At 41.9% G+C, this 27,751-nt stretch overlaps 1 protein-coding gene and 1 non-coding gene across 3 annotated transcripts in view; one reads left to right on the top strand and one right to left on the bottom strand.

The window, feature by feature from the left end:
• Window positions 1–17,550, top strand: part of WDR63 (WD repeat domain 63) — an 87,213-nt gene extending 69,663 nt beyond the window's left edge. Inside the window, exons 19-23 of one of the 2 annotated variants that reach the window (XM_027536683.1) lie at window positions 6,551–6,681; window positions 8,391–8,595; window positions 10,050–10,141; window positions 11,343–11,465; window positions 16,826–17,548. In XM_027536683.1, the coding sequence (XP_027392484.1) occupies window positions 6,551–6,681; window positions 8,391–8,595; window positions 10,050–10,141; window positions 11,343–11,465; window positions 16,826–16,969 (695 nt within the window). In that variant the 3' untranslated portion in view covers window positions 16,970–17,548. Of the gene's footprint in view, window positions 1–6,550; window positions 6,682–8,390; window positions 8,596–10,049; window positions 10,142–11,342; window positions 11,466–16,825 lie in introns of both variants that reach the window. The other variant, XR_003510320.1, reaches the window with a different exon arrangement.
• Window positions 11,862–11,933, bottom strand: TRNAW-CCA. The gene has a single exon. It is a non-coding gene; the product is annotated as a tRNA-Trp (tRNA).
• Window positions 17,551–27,751: the final 10,201 nt, after the last annotated feature.

The raw sequence follows: 27,751 nt of genomic DNA, 5'->3' as shown, positions 1-27,751 counted from the left end.
GCAACTGAACTGAACTGACAGTGCTTGCTGGAGTTGTCAGGAGCTTTACGTATGCAACCTCAGCCTTTACCAAAGTCCTCTAAGAGAGTTAGTATCTCCTGGCTCTCATAGCTGAAATGAGGAACTTTGACACTGAACTGAGTCAAAGGAATAATTTGTACCCAGTTAATAAATATTTGTTAAGAGCCCATTATATTGGGCTTCCCAGGTGGTTCAGTGGGTGAAGAATCTACCTGCAAATCAGGAGACACGGGCAGACATGAGTTGGATCCCTGGTGGGCGGGGGCAGTGGGCATCCTCTGGAGGAGGGCATGGCAACCCAGTCCAGTATTCTTGCCTGGAGAAACCCATGGACAGAGGAACCTGGTGGGCTACAGTCCACAGGGTCACAAGGAGTTGGACATGACTGAAGTGACTTAGCACACACACACACATCCATTATAGCGCCAGCTATCTGGCTGGAAACCTTCACATCCCTCTCCATCTGGTTACTTAGTTCTGGCACTTCCACTCCCCCTACACCTATGTGATACTCTTGTCCCCTCTGCTCAGGCTCTCTTCACCCCTGGGTGGGTGGGCCCACCTGAGATCACCGTCAACTTGGTCTCTGCTTCCAGGGCTCCACTCCCTCCTGATTCAGCCCTCTACCCTCCTTTAACTCCCTTAAATTCTCTGTCCAAAGTAGATCAGTCAGCCACATCAAGGGTTGGTAGAAGAGTGTCCCACTGGAATGTCATCCCCAGAGGGGAGGGAATTCTAGCTGTTCTGTTCACTGCTATATTCCCTGGGCAAAGAACAGTGCCCAGCATATGTTAAATGATCAATAAATAACTGCTGAATGATGAATGTCATTCATTCCAAGGAGTGCAGGGGCCTGAAAGGCAGGAAAGAGTTTGGTACAAAAAATAAGAAAAAAAAAAAAACCCTACTTTTATGCTGATTCATGTTTCTATTTATTTAATAATCCATGAATGTTAGTGCATGTGCTACTGGTCAGGCACATTAGTACATGATAACAGTCTCCTCCACACCCCTGGGATACAAGCTGAGGCAATGACTCAGTTTGTGACACCATGACTTGGTTGTGCACAGATGGATATGGGTTCCTCCTGGTCTCAGATTTTCTTGGAGGCTTACCCTAAACTGCTTTTAAGGTAGCCCATGGCAAACAGGTTGAGCTATTTATTTTAAATGAATTGTATTCCATCTACAGAGACAGTGACAATAAACTTAAAAACCAAAAGCTTTATGTTTATACCTCTTTGATGTTTGTTCTTACTTCCATTCATTCATCAAATCATTACTGAGAATCTACTATGTGCCAGGCACTAGGGATACAAAGATAAACAAGATAATTTCTCCCCTAAAGGAGACCGCTGATTTATTGGAAGTCAGCCACATAAACAAATGATGACATTGCACTGTCCTTGGTGCTGTGGCTGGCAGCAAACACTAAGTGACATGGAATCCCACAAAGGGACCAACTCTCTTGGGAGTTTGGGGGAGAACAGATAGATGTGTACGTATGGCTGGATCCCTTTGCTGTTCACTAAAACTGTCGCAACCTTGTTAATTGGCTATGCATGCTCAGTCGCTTCAGTCGTGTCCGACTCTTGTGACCCCTTGGACCACAGCCCACCAGGCTCCTCTGACCATGGAATTTTCCTGCCAAGAATACTAGAGTAGATTGCCATTTCCTCCTATAGGGGAGCTTCCCAAGCTCCCAGGGATGAAACCCGCATCACCTGCATCTCCTGCATTGCAAGCAGATTCTTTACTGCTGAGCCACTGGGGAAGCCCTAATTGGCTATACCAGAATACAAAATAAAAAGTTTAAAAAAAAAGAAAAGGCCCCACCATAGAGAGATACAGTTGAGCTGGGTCTTAAAGGGTAGATCTCAAATTTCCAGATGGAGAAAGACATTCCAGGTAGAAAGAGGAACAAATACTAAAACACAGAAGCTCAAAAGAGCAGTGAACAAGTAGGAAACAGGGAGACCTCCTGGCCAAAGCATAGCAGTAGAGAGGACTACAGCAGCAGGCAAGGCTCCAGGAAGGACACTCGGGTCTAGATGGCAAAGAGCCTTGAGTGCCTCACTAAGCCGTGGACCTCATCCTAGTACCATTGATATGATCAGAAAATCACTCTGTCAGGAGAGCAAGGTTTGGATTAATTTATTGGTGGGTCTTACAATGGAAGCAGGATGACCAGTTGCAATAGCATAGATGAGGAATGGAGAGGACTGATGTGCAGGCAGGGTGATGAGGATGGACGGAGAGATTCAAGAGGGAGAGATTTAGAGATAAACATGCCAGGGCTTTGTGGCCAGTGGGATATGAGTGGAAAAGTAAAAGAGAAATTGCTTTTAATTTCTTGGCATTTAGTTCATTCCAAAAAAAAAAAGAGAGAGAGAAAGAGAAATAGCTCTAACTACCTACTTAAAGGGTATTTTAAAATCATCTTCTTACTTTAATACTTTAAAAATTACCAATCAAGGATTTTGTAACATGGAAAGTCAAAGGACACTTATTCCCATTGGATAATGGTGAAGTTCAGGGACTGTCAATGTGTAGAGGTGCTGAACTGTAAATTGTACGGCTTATTTACATTCTGTGAACTGGCAGTGTTTTCCTTGGGAGTTACCAGCCCAATGGCATTCATAAACAGCATGGACATTTCCTGAGTAAAGATGAGGCAATTACTAGGACCCGTTTTCTCTCGATCTGCCCCAAGTTCAAATGTGCAAGGCAAGAAGGAGAGTTTCTTCTTCTTCTGAAAGATGGATTACCCTACCTGAGCTATGTGTGATGAAGAAGTCACAATCAAACAAGGCTTCCAGATGACCCAAGAAATACAGGCTGATATATTTGATGATGATGACAGTTGACATAATCATCTCATGTACTCAACTCACAAGTTGGCACGTGTCATGTGTCAGGCCCTCTTCCCAGTACTTTCCATGGATTAACTCATTTAATCTTCACAGCAACACTGTGGATTTGAACCCAGGCTGTCTGTGCTCTTAACCACATCAGGATGCTAAATCCTTCTTTCGATAATGACTCTGGGAACTACTGTTTTGTTTGTTTAAGTTTCTTATCTGACTATGGGCTCTGGCATTTCATTGAATAACTTAAGGATAGCTCCATTTACTGCTGAATGGCACTAAGGTCTTTCGAAGGATAAAAGGAAGGAAAAGTTATATGGGCTGAGAACATTCAACATATTAAAGCACCAGTCTTGATGGTTATCTATATTCCTATCACTGGTGGCAGAGGGCTTCTAGACTCCTGGATAGCCCTGTTCATAGAATGAGATGGTATAGGAAATCCAGCTCAACAAAGACAAAACCAAGATCTGAGAAATACAGCATCAGCAAGAAGAAAGCTGCTGGTTTCCAGGGATCTCCTGCCTTCCCAGGAATCTTCCAGATCACTTCAAGATGGCCTTAGAAATAAGTCTTCTCTGCTGTCTTCAAGATGGAGCTTTGGTTAGAGGAAAACTGGCCTTTTTGTTTGTTTGTTTTTAACTTAGAAGAGCTACAGTTAAATTTGTACTTTATAAGGTTTTTCAAATAATTTTTAAATTGAGATAAAAATATACATAAACAAGAAATTTAACACGTTAACCATTTTTAAAGTATAGTTCCATGGTGTCAAGTATATTTACACTGTTGTGCAACTAGTCTCCAGAACTCTTTTCACCTTGTGAAACTGAAACTCTGTTCTGGTTAAACAGTAGCTCCCACTCCTTTCCTCTCAGCCCCTGGCCACCAACTTTATGCTTTCTATCCCTATGAATGTGACTGTCATAAGTACCTCATGTCAGTGGAATCATACAGTATTTGCCTCTTTGTGACTGGCTTATTTCCCTTAAAATAATATACTCAATTTTCATTCATGTTGCAGCATATGTCAGAATTCCCTTGCTTTTAAAGGATGAATAATACTCCATTGTATGGGCATACCACATTCTGCTTATCCATTCATCCATTAACGGACATTTGGATTGCTTCTACCTTTTCAGTATTGCAAATAATGCTTCTGTGAACATGGGTGGACAAAAATCTCTTTGACATTGTATCATCTTTTGGAAAGATTATGGTGGCTCTTTTTTCTGCTTAATGTTATGTTGGTGTTCTGAGAAAAAAAAATCAAACCTTCACATAGCTATTAATATGTTGAGATTCAGAGTAAGTTGGTGGTTTTAGTACAAAGTAGACACACAGTGTAGTTTGACCTAGACAGGCACATATTTTTAGGGCCATCCCTGGGACTTGTGGGTCTGGGCAGCAAGGCGAGAGGAGCAGCTGGCTCCAAAGCCAGGCCAGGGGAGAGGAAACCAAGCCACAGCAGAGTAGACAGACTAGGGGAGCAGGAGTACCCTGGTGCCCAGGACAGAGACAAAGGGGAGGTCATCATTTTAATATCCAAACCAGCTCATCCTCTGGTCTTCCCAGTGGCGATAAATGGAAGGTACAATAAGCCTATTGCTCTTAACAGAAACCTGGCTGTCATTCTCAGCACTTCATTTCTTTCACCCTGCATGTCAACTCTAGCTCACAAATATTTCTTGATTATCCACTCCTCCCTTGCATCTTCATTCAAGTCACCATCCTTTCTCACCATAAATGCAGCATCCACCTCCCATAGTGTCCCCTCTTTGCTTTTATCTCCTCTGATCTATTCTTCCCACAGCAGTCAGAGAATCGTTTCATATATCAATCAGATCGTCTTCTAGCCCTAAAGGACTCATTAAATCACATTATACTTAGAATGTAATCTAAATGCTTTTCCTAATAAGGCTCTGCAGCACCGGGACTCACCAGGTCTTCATTTGTTTCCTATGTTTCACCCTGGGATTATCAGTTGTTGTTCAGTTGCTCAGTTGTCTCCAACTCTTTGTGACCCCATGGACTGTAACACGCCAGGCTTCCCTATTCTTCACTATCTCCTGGAGTTCGCTCAAACTCATATCCATTGAGTTGGTGATGCCATCCAACCATCTCATCCTCTGACACCCTCTTCTCCTCCTGCTTTCAATCTTTCCCAGCATCAGAGTCTTTTCCGTGAGTCAGCTGTTCGCATCAGTTGGCCAAAGTACTGGAGCTTCAGCTTCAGTATCAGTCCTTCCAACAAATATTCAGATTGATTTCCTTTAGGACTGACTGGTTTGATCTCCTTGCTGTCCAAGGGACTCTCAAAAGTCTTCTCCAGCACCACAGTTTGAAAGCATCAATTCTTCAGCATTCAGCCTTCTTTATAGTCCAACTCTCATATCTGTACATGACTAATGGAAAAATCATAGCTTTGATGATATGGACCTTTGTCAGCAAAGTGATGTCTCTGTTTTTTAATACACTATGTTTGTCATAGCTTTCCTTCCAAGGAGCAAGCGTCTTTTAATTTCATAGCCACAGTCATTGTCCATAGTGATTTTGTAGCACGAGAGAAAGTCTGTCACTGTTTCCATTTTTTCCCCATCTATTTGCCATGAAGTGATGGGACTGAATGCCATGATCTTCGTTTTTTGAATGTTAAATTTTAAGCCAGCTTTTTCATTCTCCTCTTTCACCTTCATCAAGAGGTTCTTTAGTTCCTCTTCACTTTCTGGATTATCAGACTCCAGTCCTATTGCCTTCCTCAAAATTATAGATACTCTAAACACTTCCCAGGACTTTGTTGTGTATCATTCCTTCTGTCTGGAATGCTGCTACTGTTGCTGCTAAGTCGCTTCAGTCGTGTCTGACTCTGTGCCACCCCATAGATGGCAGCCCACCAGGCTCTGCAATTCCTGGGATTCTCCAGGCAAGAACACTGGAGTAGGTTGCCATTTCCTTCTCCAATGTACGAAAGTGAAAAGTGAAAGTGAAGCCGCTCAGTCGTGTCCGACTCTTCGCAATCCCATGGACTGCAGCCTACCAGGCTCCTCCGTCCATGGGATTTTCCAGGCAAGAGTACTGGAGTGGGGTGCCATTTACTCCACACCAAAATCTTCCCGTGCCGAACTCAGGCCTAAATGACTCACCTTCAGAGAATCCTTTCGAAATGTCCCTTGTTATTTTTTCTTGTGATATTTTTTTCCTTCATAATACATTTCACATTTTCTTATTATATACCTTGGGATTTGTTTGTGGAGTATCTGTCTTTCCACTGGATTTTAAGTTCTGAGAGGGCAGATCATGTTTGTTTATTAACCATTTTTTACCCAGCCATCCATAGCAGCTGGTACGTACAAACAGTCCACAAATATCTATTGACTAGCAATCTATAACACTGACTAAGTGATGGGTTAATAAATGAGTAAATGAATAAGAACAGAAAGTGTTCCTTTGAGCCTCCAAAGTGGCTTCGATGGGAATTTCCCTGGACTTTCCATAAAAGGAGGAGCTGTCCCTTGACAGATTGATTCACCTCAACTGATCTCTGGTTCTCCACTCTCAGACCTCATTAATCAGGACCTATCTGTCCATCAGAGATCTGCCCATTCTTCATTGTAGGAATGTAAACAGTGTTATGAAAGATGAAATGGCCTTTTCCACTCCAACAGCAAAGAAGCCTGTGAGCCTCTACACAGTCCATGATGGAGCTGTCCACACCGTTCAGAGGTCACCTTTCTACAAGGACATTATCCTCACTGTTGGGGGTTGGAACGTAGCCATCTGGAAAGAAGGTATTATGGTAAGTTGCCTGCAAAATGGAGGAGTAGGTGTGTGGTCCTTTACTATTGAGAAAAACAATAGGAACAACAGACTGTTCTGACATAACAATGCCTTTGGGATGCTTTTTAGAAATATTGGAACAGATGGCCTGGGCCCCAGCCTGTCAGCGGAACCAATACAAGCCTTTGGAAAACACAACCATTTGCTTTTCATCCCTGAAGGCAGGAAACATTTACAAGTCTTTTGTTCTCTGAAACCAGTGTTGTCTTCTAAATACTTGTTGTGAGCTGTTCACTTGGTTTATGTTTTTCCCCTCCCCTTAAAATACAAGATGGGATACTGATTACTGTATGAAGCCCAAAGAAGCAATGGGTCTATCATCTTTGCTCCTGCACCAGGCAACTGGTCACCAGAAAGTGGGAGTAAGAAATCTAAGGGCTCTATCACCAGGCAGACAGAGACATGCAGAGGTCAGGATGGGGCAGTGCCAAGAATCCAGTGGTCAGGATTTAGGACAGGGCCTGGATCCAGATAGTCAGAAGCTAAACTGCCAAAACCTAGAAAGATTGGTATAATTGAATGAAGCAGGAGTGCGGGAAAATCAGTATGATATGTCCCTTTCATGAGCTACTTACGAGAATTATCAAAATCTGGGGGAAAAAAAATATATATATATATATATGAGTTTCATATCTATAATATATATATATATTCTTTGACCTAACACTTTTCCGTTTTATTTCTGGGAGTCTAACTTACATGAATACTCAAAAAAATTGTGTGTGTACAAGTTTGTCATTGAAAAAGTTGGGATCTCCTTAAGTGTCCTTCCAGAAAAGGACTTCTACTTCATACCAATGTCCTTTGGTATGATTTTTTTTTTGTCTTTACAACAAGCAAGTATTAGTTTTTCAGTTAAAGAAAAAAGAAATTAAGCCAAGATTGTCCAAAGACTGTGCAGGGGTCAAGAACCTGGTTAGCCACAGAAACCGAAGTAACTGAGCAAGAACAGATTGCAGGGTCTCCTGTAAGGAGTCCATGAATTAGTGGTGTTTGTCCCCCACAAGAAGCCTTTGTTTGCATGTTTGGGAAGGTAGGAGGCAGCTCCATAGCTTAGGTTAATCCTGGAAGATATAAGTAGGTGAAGGGGTCCACCTGGTTGCCAGGTATAGCGTGATGGTGGGAAGAGAATGCATTTTGATCTTCTGTCTCTATGAAAACCCCTCGAAGAAGGCAAAGTACCCCACAGCAGAGAAGAGAAATGATCTTATTATGTTACATTGGTGGTCCAAAATCTCTCCCCCAGAATATTCATAAACTACTGGATGCAGCTCACAGAACTGACTGTTCATCGTAGGCACCTGACAGGAAAATAAAGATATAAGCAAAATTTATAATCTTATAATCTTTACTCATCCAGTGTCCACCAGTCTCCAAACAAATAGCAATGGGCTTTAGGAACAGTTGAATTAGAACCACCAATAGCTCAATTAGAAAATTTGATCTTTTTTAAAAAGTCACTAAAATAAGAAAAAAAATACTATAAAAATATACAAGAAAGAAAAGAGCCAGCATATATAAAAACCCTATAAGGAAAACAAAGAAGACTTCTGAGTAGGCATAATTCTGCTGTTATATGATCATAGCCATCTGAGTTTTATTCTAAAAACAAAAAAACCTTGTAAATATCCCTCAGATAATAACAAAAACTTTTGTTTTTAATTTTAGACCGGACCCCTCCTTCAGTCATGCTGTGCACCCAAAAGGTACACCTCAGGGCACTGGTCCCTGACCAGGCCTGGAGTCTTCTATATTGGCCGAGAAGATGGGTACATTGATATCTGGGACCTTCTTGAGAAAACTCATGAACCAGCCCAGTCCCAAAACATCTGTATAACTATGATCATGTACATCAAACCCTGGACCTTTTCTGGTATGTTAACTCTGATTAAAGGAGCAAAGTCATTTTGCATTTTTTGGGCCGGGGACATTTTGACATTCATCTGGAAAGCCTCTGATGTTGCTTCTCAAGCTTTTTCTCCCCATGCCACCTCCTCCCTTCCATCACTGCACTTCCTTTCCCTTCCCTCTTCTACTCAAATTTTGGTTACAACCTGAGTTTCACTAGTTTCTTCATCAGTTATTTCTGAGACACATTTTAGTATGTCAAGCAGGGGCTGATTTTGAACCACGCAATGAAAAGCATGCTTGTCACCCTCTCTGGGTCCCTAAATCACAGGGTGAACCCTAAATCCTTGCTACCTTTTGCTGCTTCTTTTTCAAATAGAATAAGTTCTGTATCTTTAATCTTTTGTTATGTCACAAATGTTCAATATTTTATCACTTTTATGGCTTTCCCCTGGACAATATCAAGCAGTTCTTTTCATGAAATCTCAATGACTCTGTGAGATCATATATCTATTTAAACTATAACTTTTGAATTAACTGTGAGGAAAAAATAGTGTATAACAGAGCAAGCAGAAATTCAAGAACATGTCGATAGAAAAGTAATTTATATCCTTTATCTCAGTTTCTCCATTTCACCCAAGTAATACTTTCTACCCAGACTAAGTATATATTTGCCTCATTTAAAAGAAGTTTCCCTTTGTTTCCAGAGATGCACGGGCATAAAATTGTCATTTTCTCAGAAAAAACATGAGGTTTAGAAACACAGTCTTCAGGATTTCTGGAGTGTCAGAGTCTGGCTACTACTTGACCGTATATGTCACAAAAATGTGTTTTCCCATATTTGCTGCAAAACATTGCTTTTGCATACCTAAAGGGATTACGATTCTAGGATTTAGCAATGTGAACCAGACCTTCTGAAAAGGAGGAGAAAAAAGTTTAGATAAGAAATTAAAATTCTCAAATATGCTTGTGTTTTATACCCATTTAAAATGACCAAAAGGAGCGATTTGTTTCTGTAATAAGAAAACTGGTTTTGGCTGTATTTGAAATTCATCTGGATAATGGCATCCTTTAGCCCTTACTGTCTTTGGTGAAAATTGGCATCATGATTTTTCTGTGAAAATCTTCCATGTATTGTACCTGCTTCCTTCTCAAATCTGCCATGGATCCAGTCAGAGAGGGTCAACCTCACCTGGGAGTCACAGTCCTTAAAGTAGAGACTAAGAAAACATGATTGGGGATGAGCAGGGTGGCTGAGAAAGGCTCAAGGTCTCAGCCTTCATTTCACCAACTGGAAAAGTGTCTTTCATGTATTATTATAATCTGCAGTCATGAAGGTCTGATGAAAATGCCAAGATTATTATAATCACAACAGGCCCTTTGGGAAATCACAAAGCAAAAATGCAGTACATGTTTAACCTCTAAGATGACTTTCTGATTGCAGAGCTGTTTTTTCTCCCCACTTTTTGAAACTTTTAGCTAAGCAGCAATTTATAGCCATAGCTGATTATTATGGAACACTGCATATATTGGAAATTCCTTGGACATTAAGTCACCCTTCAACCAATGAGGTTAGTAACTTTTGGCTTTGAGGATTTATGTGATCAGATACTGCTGAGACAGGTTTTAGAAATATGTTCAGAAATGACAGCATTTTTGCTCTGTAAGAAGATAAAAGAATCATGCAGTCAAAATAAGGGGATGTTAACCTAAATGGGAAAAGAATTTGAAAAAGAATAGATATATGTATACGTGTAGCTGAATCACTTTGCTATGCATCTGAAAGTAACACGACGTTGTTAATCAGCTATGCTCCAATATAAAATAAAATAATGAGGGGATGTATTCCTGTTGTATGAGATAAATGACTTAAAACTAGAGGGGGAAAAAAGCATGCAATGAAAGAAAGGCCAAGTAAATGAAGCCCAGATTCAGAGAAGAATTGATTTGGGGATTCATAATCATAGGAAGTTATTTTCATATTGTAACCCAAGCATGGGACTTTATTTTGGTGATACCCTTCCCAGAGGACCCAGCTGACATTTTTTTGCATCTCTCCATCGCCAGCCTCCATCCATCCTTCCCCAACTTGGTGTACTGCCGGCAGCAGGTCTGAAGTGGCAGTGTTCTGCCCCTGCATGCATAGCATCCAGGGGTTTTGTTTCAAGCAGTGTTAATAGTTATTTTATAAAAAGAATATCAATAAATAGTACATAAATATGGATACAGTAAACATTAAATATATAGATTGCAATCTGTTGCAAGTTCCAACAATATCAACCTAGTTACTTGCAGGCAAAAAACTCTCCCTTCTTTGGTCACCTCGCCCAAGGTCTCTGATGCCTTCCCTGCTTCTATTCTTCTGCCCACACACGCTCCCCAGGGGACCAGGAACTCAACTCTGCTTCCAGCCCCTCTAGGGTTTCCACTGACATCCTCCTCTGGGTTTTCCAAGTTTGACTGATAATGCAAAACTTCCCTCAGCCTTAAAAGTGAGAAGGAGAAAAAGGAGGGAAAAGAGGCATCCAAGGACATTTCTCTTACAAAATTACAATTTTCTGCAGCCCTCTCCTTCCAATCCCACTCCTTTTCTGCCATCCCCCAATTCGCAGGTCCCTAAACCTCAGCCCTCTGGTAGTGGGCTTTGGGCCTTATCCCAAAGCAGGCAATCTAGCTAATAACTTACAAGCAGCAGACGTTCTTCCAGAGCCTTGTCAAGAACATGGAGGCTTCTGTGTGAGCCCCGCTCTCATGGGCCTGTATTTCTAACAGGTATCAAGTGTAAGTCACTACTTTGAAAGAGAAGTCAAACATCTGGAATATGTAGAACAGCGCAGAAAAATTCGTGAACAGGAAAAGAGAGAAATGGAGCTGGAACTGGAGAAGAAAAAAGTTGTAAGTTAAGTTTCAGAAACCAAAATTGCTTTCCTCTAACACTAGTAGGATTATATTTGTTTGGCTTAGTCCACAGATTCAAAAGAAAAAATATGCCTTTTCACATTCTTCTCTTCTTCTCATGGGAGTCAAGAGGGCAGTTCTCTGATTTCCTAGCTTAGTGTGAGTCAAACTACCAATTGGACACCTAGTGAGATTCTATCCAATTTAGATTCTGAAATTTTCTATATTTCAAGTCCTTAGATTAAAGTGAAGTGAAGTGAAGTGAAGTGAAGTTGCTCAGTCGTGTCCAATTCTTTGCGACCCCATGGACTGTAGCCTACCAGGCTCCTCCGTCCATGAGATTCTCCAGGCAAGAATACTGGAGCGGGTTGCCATTTCCTTCTACAAGGGATCTTCCCTATCCAGGGATCGAACCTGGGTCTCCCACATTGGAGGCGGATGCTTTAACCTCTGAGCCAACAGGGAAGCTTTAGATTAGGTGGTATCTAAATACCAATATGAAAAAAATAAATAAATAAATACCAGTATGGATACAGAGATTCAAAATTTGGATGCTTTCATTTCATAGAAACTTAATGTTTAATGAATAATGCATTAAAATAGTGTAAAAAAGAGTGGAATATGAGTTAGGACATGTGGACTCACATCGCATGTCTACCACTTACTAGCCATGAGATCTAGAGCAAGGTTTGCACCTTTGCTGAGTTTTGGTTCTCTTGTTTTTAAAATGGGAATACTAGTAACAACCTTTTAAGATTACTGTGAGTATTTCAGTTAGGTAAACTGACAAATAATAAACTGTCATTAAGTGGGAGCTAGTATATAGAGGGCATAATAGCTACTAGTTGTTGCTCGGTCCCATCCGACTCTTAGCAACTCCATGGACTGTGTAGCCCACCAGGTCTCTCTGTCCATGGGATTCTCCAGGCAAAAATACTGGAGTGGGTTGTCATTTCCTCCTCCAGGGGATCTTCCCAACCCAGAGATTGAACCTTCATCTCCTGAGTCTCCTGAATTGCAGGTGGATTCTTTTCCCCTGAGCCATTGGGGCTCAGAACCCACCTGCCAGTGCAGGGGAGGTAAGGGACATGGGCTCTATCCCTGAGTCTGGAAGATCCCCTGGAAGAGGGCGTGGCAAGCCTCTCTAGTATTCTTGGTGTGCTACGGTCTCCTGGTGGGCTATGGTCCATAGGGTCGCAAAGATTCAGACACGACTGAAGCAGTTTAGCACAGCACAGCACAGCACAGTATATAGAGACAGATGAACGAATAGATACAAATTTTACTGTAATAGACTGGAACTGTGAAATTTGCGATTGAGGATAATTTGGTGTAGGACACATCCTTCTTAAACTCTACCAAAAAGAAACCTAAAGCTCTGAAGCCCTCACCCTCGTCTTTCTCAACCTCTCTGATGTGATTTTACTTTGTTGGTCTTCCCTTGACCAATGGAATTGGGGTCTTTAAACAGTCTGTGAATTCAGCTCTTCTTTCTTTCTCACTTGAGGTCATCTCAGTCCATATTTCTGCTTTTCTCTTGCTCATTCCCTTCCTTGCCCTTTTGGCAACAACAATTTCATCACTGCCTTCTGTTTCCTTATAGCCAAATATATAGCCTCCCCCAATATAATTACTCATGTGAGACCCTAGGTCTCAATTAAAAACACAAACATATGGAAATATTTTCATGTATTGCATTAGCAAATAGATTAACATTATCATACTGTTAGATACAAATTAGTGTAACAAAAGCAGATGAAGCATCATTTCAAAACATTGTTTAGTGGTGATGAGATATAAAAAAAAAGCCAATTAATTGACCTTGTTTACTACAGAAAAAATGGTCTTGGTCTGTTCTTTTACATGATCACAAACATTGGATGAACTTCTGCCGTGGGAGATTACCTGCCACATTTTCCAACATCAGCAATCATCCGCAATTACTAGGAGCGTTTACTTATTTATTTTTTATAATTGTACTTTATTTATTTATTGAAAAATTTGAGGAGGGCTCTGCTGGGTCTTCACTGTTGCTTAGGCTTTTCTCTAGTTGCAGAGAGCAGGGGCTACTCTCCAGCTGCAGTGTGCGGGCTTCTCATTGCAGTGCCTTCTCTTGTTGTGGAGCACAGGCTCTAGGGCACCAGGGCTTCATAGTTGCGGTGCCTGGGCTCTAGAGCGCAGGCTCAATGGATGTGGCACACAGGTTTAGTTGCTCCGCAGCATGTGGGATCTTCCTGGACTAGGGATGAACCCCAGTCTCCTGCATTGGCTGGAAGATTCTTTACCACTGAGCCACCAGGGAAGCCCCTAGGAGTGTTTAAATAGCATAGTGACAGCTAATTATCCATATAAGATAATAATAATTTTCATGTGAAGTACTTTTAAAACACTTGAATATTGTAATAATCATATCTTGGAACTGAGTTTCCAAAACTTTTCCACCTCCTTGTTGTAACTTCCATCTGGCATTGTACCCTCCTTAAAGTAGAGCTTCCATGTCTCAAGTTTTCTCTGGAACTAGACTGTGGATAAATGAGTACATTTAAAGGGGTTCCTCTGTTACATTTAGAACATGAATAGAGTCACCAAGGAAAAACAGCCAAATGTTCATCAGAAGTATCTCCTTACAAGCGATGGCTGATGATAGGAGACATGGGAACAAACTGTAACAGCCTCAGACAATTGCCGTGGGGATTAAACGAGTTAAATATTTACAGCACTTAGCCAGTAACTGACAGATGGGAAGTGCTAATGTGTCCACTATTAGTATTATTACAGAGGGCAGGAGATAATCACACATCCATCCAGCAAGGCCGGTCTTCATGAGTGCCCCCCCTCAGCTGGCAGAGATTAGGCTATGCACTTCAACCCACAGATATGAGGGTAATCATATACCCATCTCTTTGCAAACATTGAATCTGGATACCACTCACTTATTGAAAATTAATAGTAATTACAGCTCTAACAGCACACAAAATGGGAATTTTCTTAACTGGAATTTCAGCTGAAGACCCAAAGCAGAAAACAAGCAGTAGTTTCCATGTGATTCATTCAGAATTCAAAACAATTCTGCAGCCCTTATTCAATGACCCACATCCAGGCTACACAAGGGAGGCAAGAGCTATGGGGAAAGAGGTTGGAAGAGAGAATTTTTTTTTTTTTTTGAGAGAAGCATTGGAGGGCTGTGTATTCCCCATTCCTACTCCTGCAATACCACCCAGACTCTGGGAGGAGACCATCAAGGGAAGCACTGCTGGGGACAGGTTGCTGGTGAGGATGGACAATTGGCCTCATACCCCTGGCAGGAGGCTCGCTGAGCCACAGAAATCCAAGGGCCAGAAACTGCCAAGGGACCAGAGCAGACCGTCCAGGGAGAATATAGGAAACCCAGGGACAGGGACCTGACTCCTATGGCTGGAAAGTCTGCAAGCAAGAGGTTGGCTTGAACAGCTCTGACAGACTAGTGGAGAGAGGACCAGTGAGCAAAGAACTTGTACTGATGGCAGAATGAGGGGGTGAATTGTCCTGGGGTCAGGTGGGAACTTGAAAGTGGCTAGGCTCAAATCAGATGCCTCAAAGGACTTTCTTAACGGAGTGAGGCAACCTGTGGAGGCGACCAATGGAAGTGCGCAGGGGGCATTTCAGTTCTTCACTTACATACTGGGCTGGGCTGGATCTTCAGATAATCTGAAAATGACACTATTCCTAATATCTAAAAGTGGTAGGAAATGCTACAGAATCTGTCACAAATGTGGCAAAGGACAAAAGTTAGGAGAATAACATCTTTCTACTCTCACCCTATCAAATCCTGCTCTTTTTGTGAACTGGTTATTGTAGTTAACACCTATTAAGTGCTTACTGTGTGCCATGTACCATTCTGAGGACCTGCCATGTTTAATAATTCATTTAATACTCTCAGTGGTATAATGTGGTTACAGTGATTAGACATGAGGAATCTGAGGAAGCAGAGATATTAAGAAAGGGAAAAACCAAACATAAAGCACAAATACAGCAGGGGATGAAGGGAACTTCAGGCATGGTGAACACCGAAAAGAAGAAAATGCCTCTTGCACATGATTCTCAGGAAACTAGAATAAAATACGGTGGTGGTGCCCTCGATAGAATCCTCAAAGACAGAGTTTTGTGACAAGAGACCAGAAGGCACAGGAAGACATTAGGGTGGGGAGAGGGCAAGAGGAGGAGAGACAGAACCAACACAGGGGGATCCTGTGGGGGCTCGGTGGTAGAGTCCGCCGGCCAGTGCAGGAGCCACGGGCACGGCCCCTGGTCCGGGAAGGTCCCACATGTCACAGAGCGACTGAGCCCTGCACCACAACCATGGAGCCTGTGCTCTAGAGCCCCGGTGCCACAAGTGCTGAGCCCACACACCGCAACTCCTGAGGCCCACGTGCCCTCGAGCCCGTGCTCTGCCACAAGAGAAGCCACCCCGACTAGAAAATAGCACCCACTTGCCACAAAGCAGAGAAAAACCTGTGTAGCACAGCCAAAAGAAATAAATAAGATTATTTTTTAAAAAATCACAGGACGACATACCAATATGAAGTAATCGTAAGTTCATCTGAAAGGAGACACAGATGAGAAGAAACAAAATCTTAAAAATCATAATGACTGCCCTAGCAGATACAATAACTTTCATTAATTAATTTAATTTAAATTAAAATACTAACTAAACCAGAACAGTACCCATGCAAACATTGACAGATCAAAGAACAAAACAGATGACTCAGATTATTCAGCAAGTGGTGTTGGGTAAATTAGCTGAATAAATGGTCTGTTGTTTTTCCCCTCCCCTCTCAGCATGCTCTTCCCTCTACCGGTGGCAGGAGCTCATAGGCTAGCCTGGATTCCCTCTGCCCCTGAGAGCCCACATCCAGTCCATCACAAAATTTGATCAGCTCCACCACTAGGAGATACCTTGAGACTGCACACACTACTCTGCTGATCTGTGCCCCTCCTATTCAGGGTCAGCAGCCCCTCTCCCTGACTATGAAAGAGATGCCCTCCTGCCCCCTGCCCCACAAAGCCCTTCTGGAGAACAGCAGCCAGTCCGGCCCTTCAGAAATAACAGAAGTTCCTTCCACGGGACTTCCCTGGTGGTCCAGTGGTTAAGACTTTGCCTTCCAATGGAGGGAGGTGTGGGGTTCTATCTCTGGTTGGGGAGCTAGATCCCACATGCCTCACAGCCAGAAAACCAAAACATAAAAGCAACATTGTAGCAACTTCAATAAGGGCTTTAAAAAGTCCACATCAAAATCTTAAAAGGAAATAGCCTCCTCCAGCCTTTGGTATCTCTAGCTGTCAGAGTTTTATACAAATGACTTGCTTTTCCCCCCTAGAAAACGTTTCAGAAGTCAAAAGAACAACTGGAGGCTGAATTGAAAATGGACTACGAGAGTTATTTGGAACTGGAGAAGACTATCCTCACCAATCTAGGTCTAAGCAAAGAGAAAGAATCAATGTCATACGTGGAATTAGTGTAGAAAAGTTTTCTGTAGAGGTGTTTTGGGGGTCTGTGGGAATTTTCTTTTTGCTCATTATTTTTTATGTAAGGTGAGCTAGCAAATTAGACATTAAAAAGATTTACTTGCACATATTAAGTTTTTATCTCACTACAATTAAAACTTTTGAATTAAGCAATAAGATCTGTTTCAGTTTGGGGACTGAATGTGTACTAAACTTTGTACTGAATATAAAAGGGGTTGATAATGAAGCTTTCATTTTCCTGTAGTATTACAGAGCTTAAGACATCCACACTCAATCCTCAGTCAACATCTATTCAGAACCCCTGATCCCAGACCAGAAGGGGAAATCAAACTTTGCTTCTAATTATCAGGTTGTTTTTGGTCACATCTCCACCAAGTGCTCCCACTGGGCCACTGCACAGATTATCAGGCCATGAGCTAAACAAAATATTAGTAAATTGAATCCTGAAATATACACTGAAAGAGGGTAACGTATGAAGATATCACATTGAGCTTATCTAGGAAATAAAAAGTTAGTGTAACAGTAGTGCTCAGTCGCTTCGGTCACGTCTGACAAGAACACTGGAGTGGGTTACCATACCCTTCTCCAGGAGATCTTCCTGACCCAGGGATCAAACCTGCATCTCCTACATCTCTTGCTTTGGCAGGTGGGTTCTTTACTGCTAGCGCCACCTGGGAAGCCCAATGTAACAGTAGAGAGTAAATCAACAATTGACTGAAGGAGAGAATTTATGATACCAAATAAACGCAGTAAAACATTCACTAAAATTCAACAGCCACTCATGATAAAACAGTAAATTCTTTGCAACTACAAAAAGAAGGAAACCTCCTTAACTGGATGCAGGGTATCTAAAACAATCCTACAACAAACGTTATACTTAATGGTGAAAAGTTGAAAGTTTCCCTCAGAAGTGTGGAATGAGATGATGTGCACTGTCCCGTCTTCTAATCAGTATCTGGTTAAACTGAAGCTTAACCAGTGTGGGCACACAAAGGCAACAGCATATGAAACTGAGTTGTGAAAGAGCTTAATGTGTCTCAATAAGAGATTCAACACACACACACACACACACACACACACCCACGGGATTTCCCTTGTGGCGGTCCAGGGCTTCCCAGGTGGCGCTGGTGGTAAAAAAAAAAAAATCCACCTGCCAATGCAGAAGACACAAGAGATGCAGGTTCAGTCCCTGGGTGGGAAAGATCTCCTGGAGGAGATCTCCTGGCAATCCACTCCAGTATTCTTGCCTGGAGAATCCCATGGACAGAGGAGCCTAGCGAGTTATAGTTCAGGGGGTCACAAAGAGTTGGACACAACTGAGCGACTGAGCACACCGGGGTTAAGACTCCACAGTTCCACTGCAAGGGGCACGGGTTTGATAACTGGTCAAGGAACTAAGATTCCCACATGCCAGTGCCCTCCCCCTGCAAAAAAAAGTGGTTCAACATCATGGCAAAGTGACCAGCGTGGGAGGTGGGTTAAGGGGGAAATAGCTGGAGGTGAGACTGGAGCTGAGACTTGGAGCCAGATGGTGAAGGCTCCCTTAAACTAAGCAAAGAAAGTTGGATTAGAGTTTTCAAATAATGGGGAATTAATGGAAGGGCTAAGCAGGAAGGTGACATGGTCAGCTTTATATTCAGGAAGATAAGGAACAGGTTAGAGTGGGAGAGCCTTGAGCCAGGAAATCCTAACAGAAGACAGTTATAATAGTTCAGGGTAAAAGATTAGGACACCCTGTCCCAAAGCTTAAAATAAAAATGAAAGGCTGATTGGATGGGATAGGGAAGACAAAGGATGATGCCAAGGTTTATAAATTAAATTGCTAGAGGAAGTAAAACTCAAAGTTATTTACCAAAAGTCAGGTAAGTAGTAGCACATGTCTGAGTGCCTTTGGCCAGATGACTTACTGCTGTGAAACATTCTCCTTCTGTGGAGTAACATTTTATAACAGCAAATGAACACCTGCATATAAGTGATGGTGTCCAGCACATGTTAGTGTCATTACTGGAATGTCTCAGGGACTCAACTTTGTGCCTGAATTTTTTTTCTTTCATTTTTTTTTTTTATAATCCACACTCATGTCTTAGCTGAATCTATCCAGTCTCATAGCTTTACATACAACCTCCATACCTGGCTGGGACTTTTCCCATAAAATCGAGCTGTATATTCACTTGAGTACTTAATGTCTCTGCTGCTGCTGCTAAGTCACTTCAGGTGTGTCTGACTCTGTGTGACCCCATAGACAGCAGCTCACCAGGCTCCCCTGTCCCTGGGATTCTCCAGGCAAGAACACTGGAGTGGGTTGCCATTTCCTTCTCCAACGCATGAAAGTGAAAAGTGACAGTGAAATCGCTCTTAGCGACCCCATGGACTGCAGCCTACCAGGCTCCTCCGTCCATGGGATTTTCCAGGCAAGAGTACTGGAGTGGGGTGACTTAATGTCTCTACTTAGGTGTATAATGTGTGCATGCTCAGTTGCTCAGTCATGTTCGACTCTTGGTGACTCCACAGACTGTAGCCCAGCAGGCTCCTCTGTCCTTGGGATTTTCCAGGTAAGAATACAGGTGTGGGTTGCTATTTCCTCCTCCAGGGGATCTTCTCGACCCATGTCTCCTGCATTGCAGGCAGATTGCCATTGAGCCACTGAGGAAGGCTGGGGGTACAGTAGGCATCTCATATTTAAACATGTCCAAAATTGAGTCCCTGAATTTCTCTCCAAAATCCATGCTTCCTTCCCACTGTCCTCTAGTCACCTTGCTTCTAGTTGCTTGGGCAAAAGTCTTGATGTCATCCTTCATTTCTCTCTTTCTCTCACAATTCATGGCCAATCTATGAGCAAATTCTTTTGACCACACCTTCAAAATACACCCAGAACCTGGTCACACCTCTCCTTCCCCACTGTTCCCACCATGGTCCAAGCCACCTTCATCATTGGTGGAATTGTCATATTGATCTCCTAATAGTTCTCTCTTCAGTCTCAACAGCAGGCAGGTGGTGGTTTTAAGTGGAAGCCAGTGGCTGTCATTCTTGCGTTCAGAGCTCCTCCTCAGCTTCCCAGCTAACTCAGGGTAGGAGCCAAAGGCTTTCCTGGACCTGCAAGTGCTCATGTGGTCAGACTTTCTGTTGTCAGCTGGGTTTCATCTCTCCTTCTCCTGCCCTCATCACCCCACCATCATGGCAGCCTCCTTCCACCCAACATGCCAGGCTTGCTCCTGACCCAGGTATTTGTGCTCAATAGTCTGTGCTTTCTGTAGTGATTTTCCCTGTTTTATTTTCATATGCTCTCTCAAAGGGAAAAAAATATTTTGAATACTTGCTATGTACCAGGCTCTACATTAAAAAAAATATTTTTTTAATTGAAGTATATAGTTGAAAGGGGCTTCCCAGGAGGCTCAGTGGTAAAAAATCTGCCTGTCAATACAGGAGATGTGAGTTTGATCCCTAGGTCAGGAAGGTCTCTTGGAGAAAGAAATGACCATCTACTCCAGTATTCTTGCCTCAGAAATTCCATGGACAGAGGAGCCGGGCAGATTATATATTCCATGGGGTTGGAAAAGAGTCTGACATAACTTAGTGACTAAACAACAAATATAGTTGAACAGAGCATTCAGGGTCTTACTGGGAAGGCAACATTGGAGCAAGGATCTGAAGAAGGTGAAGGGTTTTGCCCTGCTGTCTTCTAGACTGTGTTTCCTAACCCAGCCCCCTCTTCAACCCCAGATGACTTTTGCTTTAGCTTCCTGTGGTCAACTCTTAGTACAAAAGAAGAAGGTGGGACTACAGAGAAAACAGGAGTGTCATGGTTACATGACAAAATCCATTACCTGGAGCTGGCACATTGTTGTCTCAAACAAAAGTGGGGTTTTCTTACCACAGAAGATACTGAATAAGTGTCTTCCTTAGGGTTATCAAGTAAAAAGCTTAGCATGGTCGGGCATACAGCAAGCAGTAAATGTTTTGCTACTATTTTATCTAATTTTTAAATACAATATGATTGTAATATTCATGCTATTGATAAACATGGGGTTCATCTTGCCTATGAAAGCAGTTATTATCAGTTCAGTGTGAAATTTTTATTGTGTGTTTATAACCTCAGTTTTTCCAGATCTCATCATCTCACCAGCCTAAGGCCTCCAATGGAGTCACATAAACAGCTATAGCCCACTTTTCATGGGATCCTGCCCCACCTACTTATCAGGTATTTCATCCTTCTGCGAAGCCCCTTCAGGCTTCTGTAGTCCCTGGGAAGAAGGTGGAGTCGTATGTTTAAAAACAAGCCCACAACCACCAGGCCCTCAAAGGTTCCCTTCTCCAAGTATGCTAGAGATGCTAATGGCCTGTGACAATGGGGAACATGCTGGGTCAATGCCTATTGTTAGTTCAGGTCCATCAAGAAGTGAACACCAAGGCAAGACTAGGTGTGCAAGAGATTTATTGGGAGGCTGAGCAGGAGACGCAAGGGAGAGCCTTCAGAGCTTGATGCAGATCTGGTACCCATGGAAGAGGAGAGGGAAGGAAAGAGGATGCATGGGGTGAGTCTCAGACCACCCATCATGCTCTCTTCCCTTTGCCTCCGAGACTTTGGAATTTGCGCAGACTCACTGTGCCGCCTTCTTCATTTTTGGGATGCGTTCTCTCCAAGACTCCTCAACTTCTCCAGCAAATGCTTTTTTTCTCTGGCTCAGACTCTCCACATAGCAGACAAGGTCACACCTGCTGAATCCCATCAGAGAATACAGTTGGGGCTCAGTTCCCAGGCTGGGAACTCTGACTGAAGGTGTAGAAATATTGAGTGTCAATGAAAATGGAGTTCCCTGCTGTGGCTCCTTCCAGTTCTTGTGGCTCCAGCCCTTTCCCCTACTGCCCCTCCTTCCCCACTGTGGACCAACCCAGTCTTCTTTTTCTGCACTTAGATCTTTCGATCTAGTGTACAGTGTAGTGAAAAGAAATGGGGTCTTGAAATCCTAGCAAAATTGAGTCCTAAACTCAGTTTTATCATCCAGCTGTTCTGTGCCCCAAGAGTGGGTTACATCATCTGTAAAACTGGGCTAATAACCATGCCTACCTCCTACAAAGACCATGTAATCTGACACATAGTTAGTGATTAATGAATGCTGCCTCTTTTTCTTGCTTGGTCTCAGGTGTATACACTCATGTGCCAGAGAAGCCATAGTGTTTTCTCTTTGTCCTAGGTAATACTCTCTGATTTTAACATTTTTGTTATTAATTATAATGAAAATGTCTCTCACTCTCAAGCATGGCTTAAGTGGGGGCTCTGCATGCCTAGTTTAATATTAGCCTTTGATCATATTAGTAAGAGATCAGACATATTGGATGTAGTATTTAAAGTTTGAAAGTAGCTTGTTTTTTTGCAAAACTTAAAATGCTTATGACTACTCTGAAAATTAATCATTTGAATAAGGATTGATTTATTAGATTAAATTTAATTATCATTCAGCTGTACAAACTGCTTTTTACCCACCAAGAAATGTTGCATAATTAAGCCAGTGTATTTTCAGGCCCTCAGATAAACATACAGTCTGGGTGCGCTTCGCATGAGAAGGCCGTTGGCTCCAGCAGACCATGGTCCAGGCCCACTTCCGCAGCCTCAGTGGTAATCCACCACTGTAAATAATTAACACTCTCTGTGCCCTGCATCCAAAGCCTGCATGGGGTAGGCTCTCTCCACCTGGTTGCTAAGCTGCCATTGCCAGGTCAGATACTATGTGACTGAACAAGGCCCTTGCAACGGAAATTGAATATCTCAGTGAAGGGCAAATTAAACCCTGTGTGATGAATTCACTCCTTCCACAGCTGCTGAGCTGTTTGAGGGTCACAGGCTCATGTAAAACCACTTCACACCATCAGAGTAGAACCCCAAACATCAAAGAAACCAGCCATGGAAGTATATGGAGACAATAAGGATCTTAAAAAATTGTGTAATTGCTTCCAAATGCTTTCTTGTTCACAAATACGGCATTAAAAACATATGCAGCGTGGGTGGTAAATAATGCAGGTTGTGTTTTTCTGCAACAATGCCAGCATTCCAAGGGGCAAAAAATAAGGTTTCTCTGTCACCTGTACGTGTGATATTCTAAACTGTTTTTAATCTTTTATTAAAGAGGGGAAGGAAAGAAGATGTGAAAGAGATTTCATATTATTCCTTGTCAACTAAGATACATTTCCAGTCCTTTTGTGAAATCATATTTTTAAGAAAAACAATTATCTTTTAAAAACCACTCTGAAAAAGAAAACTCTAAATCAAATCTAATATATGGCAAGTGCCCACTTTATGTCAGCCTGAATAAAGAAGCTAAATTAGCCTTTGAGACTGACAATAATTTTTCAGTTTTCATGAAGTTTATTGACTGTATGGATCTAAATACAACAAATTAAGAAAACAGAATAAACTCAGTTATCCAGAATCCTAACAACCCTTAACCAGAACTTCAGTGCGTTCTAGTTCTGCAGTGAGCACTTCTGACAACAAAAGACCAAAAAAGTCTTGTTATTAGGGATTTATAATTAGAGGTTTATTAGGGACCAATTTCAAGGTCCATTCGAATATCAGTAGGATACAGCCTGCAGGTTGTCTCTCTAGGACTGAACAATAATCGCTGATTGTCATTAGGTATAGAGACAGCTGTGTAGAGTTTAAACTCAGCCACACTCAAGCTTTGTAATATTGGGCAAATAATCTTTCTGTTCCTCCATTTCTTCATCTATTAAATGAAGATGATAATACCCATTGCACAGAATGATCATGAAGATTATAGTCAGATAAAACATATGAAAGTTCCTTATAAAATTTAAGTGCTTTAAACATGAGTATGTAGAATAATAATAATAATAGATGGTGAACTATTTTGGGATTCTAAAGTGATTTTTGAATCATCAAAACAAGTTTACTTATGCTTACTATAGTGTATTTTATTGCCTTATAACTCCTTACAGTGTTTAATTAACATTCAACTAGCCAAGATATTCCATTCTGTTACCTCACCGGATGTAAACAATTTATCTATGTTAGTAGCCAATTAATTAGGTTTATCAGTCCACTGACTCAATGGACATGAATTTGAGAAAACTCCAGGAGATAGTGAAGGGCAGGGAAGCCTGGAGTGCTGCAGTTCATGGGGTCACATAGAGTCAGACATCACTTAGCGACTGAACAACAGCAATTAAATGGGTCTGAAAGTCTGAAACTTAGGAAAAGGAGGAAAATTAGACTTTATCTTGGGAAAGAGATAATAGGTCAGAAGACATTAATAGGTCTTCTTGTTTAATAGGTCAGAAGACATTTCATATGTTCCTCTCACCCCCATCCACGTCAACCATATCTGGAATCCATCACTTCCTGACTTAAAATATTTCGATGGTTGGCACTCACCAGCTTCAGGACAGAGTCTAAATTTTTTGCCTGCTTATGACACAGCCCTGCTTATTTTTTAAGCCCATCTCTCACAGATCTGCCTTCCCATCTTCCCCTCCAGACATTGCCGTCTACGCTGTTCTCCACCTGTGCTGTGTTCTCTCTGATGTCTGCCTCCTGGAAAACACTATTCCCTTTCCATGGATTAAAAACCACCAAAGGGCTTCCCTGGTGGTCCAGTGGCCAAGGCTCTGCACTCTCAATGCAGGGGGCCTGGGTTTGATCCCTGGTCAGGAAACTGGATTCCGCATGCTGCAACTAAGAGTTCACAGGCTGCCACTAAAGATCCCACAGCTGCAACGAGGATAAAAGATCCCATGTGCTGCAACTGAGACTAACTGCAAAATTTAAAAAAAAAAGCTACCAAGAATGCAAAAATGCTCTAAAATGAATCACTACCTAATGCAGCACAATAGTGAGTATCTGCATGCGTGTAGCCCACCAGCCTCCTCTGTCCATGGGATTCTCCAGGCAAGGATACTGGAGTGGGTTGCCATGCCCTCCTCCAGGGGATCTTCCTGACCCAAGGATAGAACCTGTGTCTCCTGCATTGCAGGCAGATTCTTTACCACTGAGTTACTGGGGAACCCACAATAGTATCTACATACCTTTTAAAGATAGTAGTTCATGTGTGGTCTTCCTATAGGAAAATGAGTAGTGCTCATAAGAACTTGTTTAGAGACTAAAAAGGAATTGACAATGTGCTGTTAATAGTTTTCAGTCACAAAGAGGAATATCTGGATCAGAGTCAGGGCTTTGGAGTCAGACAGAATTCTGAACCACTTACAAGCTTTAGCGCTTCCCTGGTGGCTCAGAGGTTAAAGTGTCTGCCTCCAATGAGGGAGACCCGGATTCAATCCCTGGGTCGGGAAGATCCCCTGGAGAAGGAAGTGGCAACCCACTCCAGTACTCTTGCCTGGAGAATCCCATGGATGGAGGAGCCCGGTAGGTTACAGTCCAGGGGATGGCAAAGAGTCGGACACGACTGAGTGACTTCACTTTCACTTTCACTTTACAAGCTTTAGAGATTTAACCATGACAAGCTTCTGCTGTGGTTGAATGAATTCTCAAAAATGGCCACAGCAATATATCTGGTCTCACAAGCTCTTCAAAACCCTTGCCACACCCCCTCAAAAGATAGACTCTATTTCCCCTTCGCTTGAAATTGGTTGGGGCTCTGTGGTTGCCTCAAAGAACAGAATGCAGCAGAAATGGCACTGTGTGACTTTTTTTTCAGAGAAAATTGAAGGTGTCCCCTCTTTCTCCTGCATTGCAGGAGGAATTTTTACGGGTTGAGCCATCAGGGAAGCTCACAGATCAATACAACAGAATAGAGAACTCGGATATTCATACACACAAATATGTACAACTGATTTCTTACAAAGATGCAAAAGCAGTTCAATGAAGGAATGATAGCTTTTTTCAACAAATTCTGTTCAACAGTTAACATCCATAAAGAAAAATATAAAACTCAATCTAAACCTCACATAGTATATACTGTTTTCATTTTTTTAATGTATTTATTTTTTTATTGAAGGATAATTGCTTAACAGAATTTTGTTTTCTGTCAAACCTCAACATGAATCAGCCATAGGTATACATATATCCCCTCCCTTTTGAACCTCCCTCCCCATTCTACCCATCTAGGTTGATACAGAGCCCCTGTTTGAGTTTCCTGAGCCATACAGCAAATTCCTGTTGGCTATTTACTCTATATAGGGTAATGTAAGTTTCCCTGTTACTCTTTCCATACATCTCCCCTCTCCTCCCCTCTCCCCATCTCCACAAATCTATTCTCTATGTCTGTTTCTCCATTGCTGCCCTGTAAATAAATTCTTCAGTACCTTTTTTCTAGATTCCATATATATGTGCTAGAAGATGATATTTATCTTTCTCTTTCTGACTTATTTCACTCTGTATAATAGGTTCTAGGTTCATCCACCTCATCAGGACTGACTCAAATGTGTTCCTTTTTATGACAGAGTAATATTCCATTGTGTATATGTACCACAACTTCTTTATCCATTCATTTGCCGATGAACATTTAGGTTGCTTCCAGGTTCTAGCTATTGTAAATAGTGCTGCAGTGAACAATGGGATACATGTGTCTTTTTCAAATTTGTTTTCCTCAGGGAATATGCCTAGGAGTGGGATTGCTGGATCATATAGTGGTTTTATTCCTAGTCTTTTAAGGAATCTCTATATGTCTTCCATAGTGGCTGTATCAATTTACATTCCCACCAACAGTGCAAAAGCGTTTCCTTTTCTCCACACCCTCTCCAGCATTTATTCTTTGTAGACTTTTTGATGATGGCCATTCAGTGTTCTTGCCTGGAGAATCCCAGGGACGGCAGAGCCTGGTAGGCTGCTGTCTATGGAGTCACACGGAGTCGGACACGACTGAAGCGACTTAGCAGCAGCAGCAGCATTCTGACCAGTGTGAGGTGATATCTCATTGTGGTTTCGATTTGCATGTCTCTAATAATGAGCGATGTTGAGCATCTTTTCATGTGTTTGTTAGCCATCTGTATGTCTTCTTTGGAGAAATGTCTGTTTAGGTCTTTTCCCCACTTCTTAATTGGGTTGTTTGTTTTTCTGGCATTGAGTTGTATGAGCTGCTTGTATATTTTGGAAATTAATCCATTGTCAGTTTCATTTGTATTATTTTCTCCCATTCTGAGGGTTATCTTTTCACCTTGCTTATAGTTTCCTTTGCTATGTAAAAGCTTTTAAGTTTAATCAGGTCCCATTTGTTTACTTTTCTTTTTATTTCTGTTACTCTAGGAGGTGGGTCATAGAGGATCTTGCTTTGATTTATGTCATCAAGTGTTCTGCCTATGTTTTCCTCTAAGAGTTTTATAGTTTCTGGTCTTAACAGTTAGGCCTTTAATCCATTTTGAGTTTATCTTTGTGTATGGTGTTAGGAAGTGTTCTAATTTCATTCTTCTACATGTAGCTGTCTTGTTTTCTCAGCACCATTTATTGAAGAGGCTGTCTTTGCCCCATTCTTGCCTCCTTTGTCAAAAATAAGGTACCCATAGGTGCATGAGTTTATTTCTGGGCTTTCTATCTTGTCCCATTGGTCTATATTTCTGTTTTTGTGCCAGTGCCATACTATCTTGATGACTGTAGGTTTGTAGTGTAATGTGAATTCAGGAAGGTTGATTCCTTGGCTCCATTTTTTCCTTTTAAGATTACTTGGCTATTTACGGTCTTTTGTGTTTCCATATGAATTGTGAAATGTTTTGTTCTAGTTCTATGAAAAATGCCATTGGTAATTTGATAGGGATTGTATTGAATCTGTAGATCGTGTTTGGTAGTATAGTCATTTTCACAGTATTGAGTC

Source organism: Bos indicus x Bos taurus, chromosome 3, assembly GCF_003369695.1.
Source record: "Bos indicus x Bos taurus breed Angus x Brahman F1 hybrid chromosome 3, Bos_hybrid_MaternalHap_v2.0, whole genome shotgun sequence".
In the NCBI taxonomy this organism is placed as follows: Eukaryota; Metazoa; Chordata; class Mammalia; order Artiodactyla; family Bovidae; genus Bos; species Bos indicus x Bos taurus.
The sequence above is the reverse complement of the archived record's forward strand: the minus strand, read 5'-3'. Positions and strand labels throughout refer to the sequence as shown.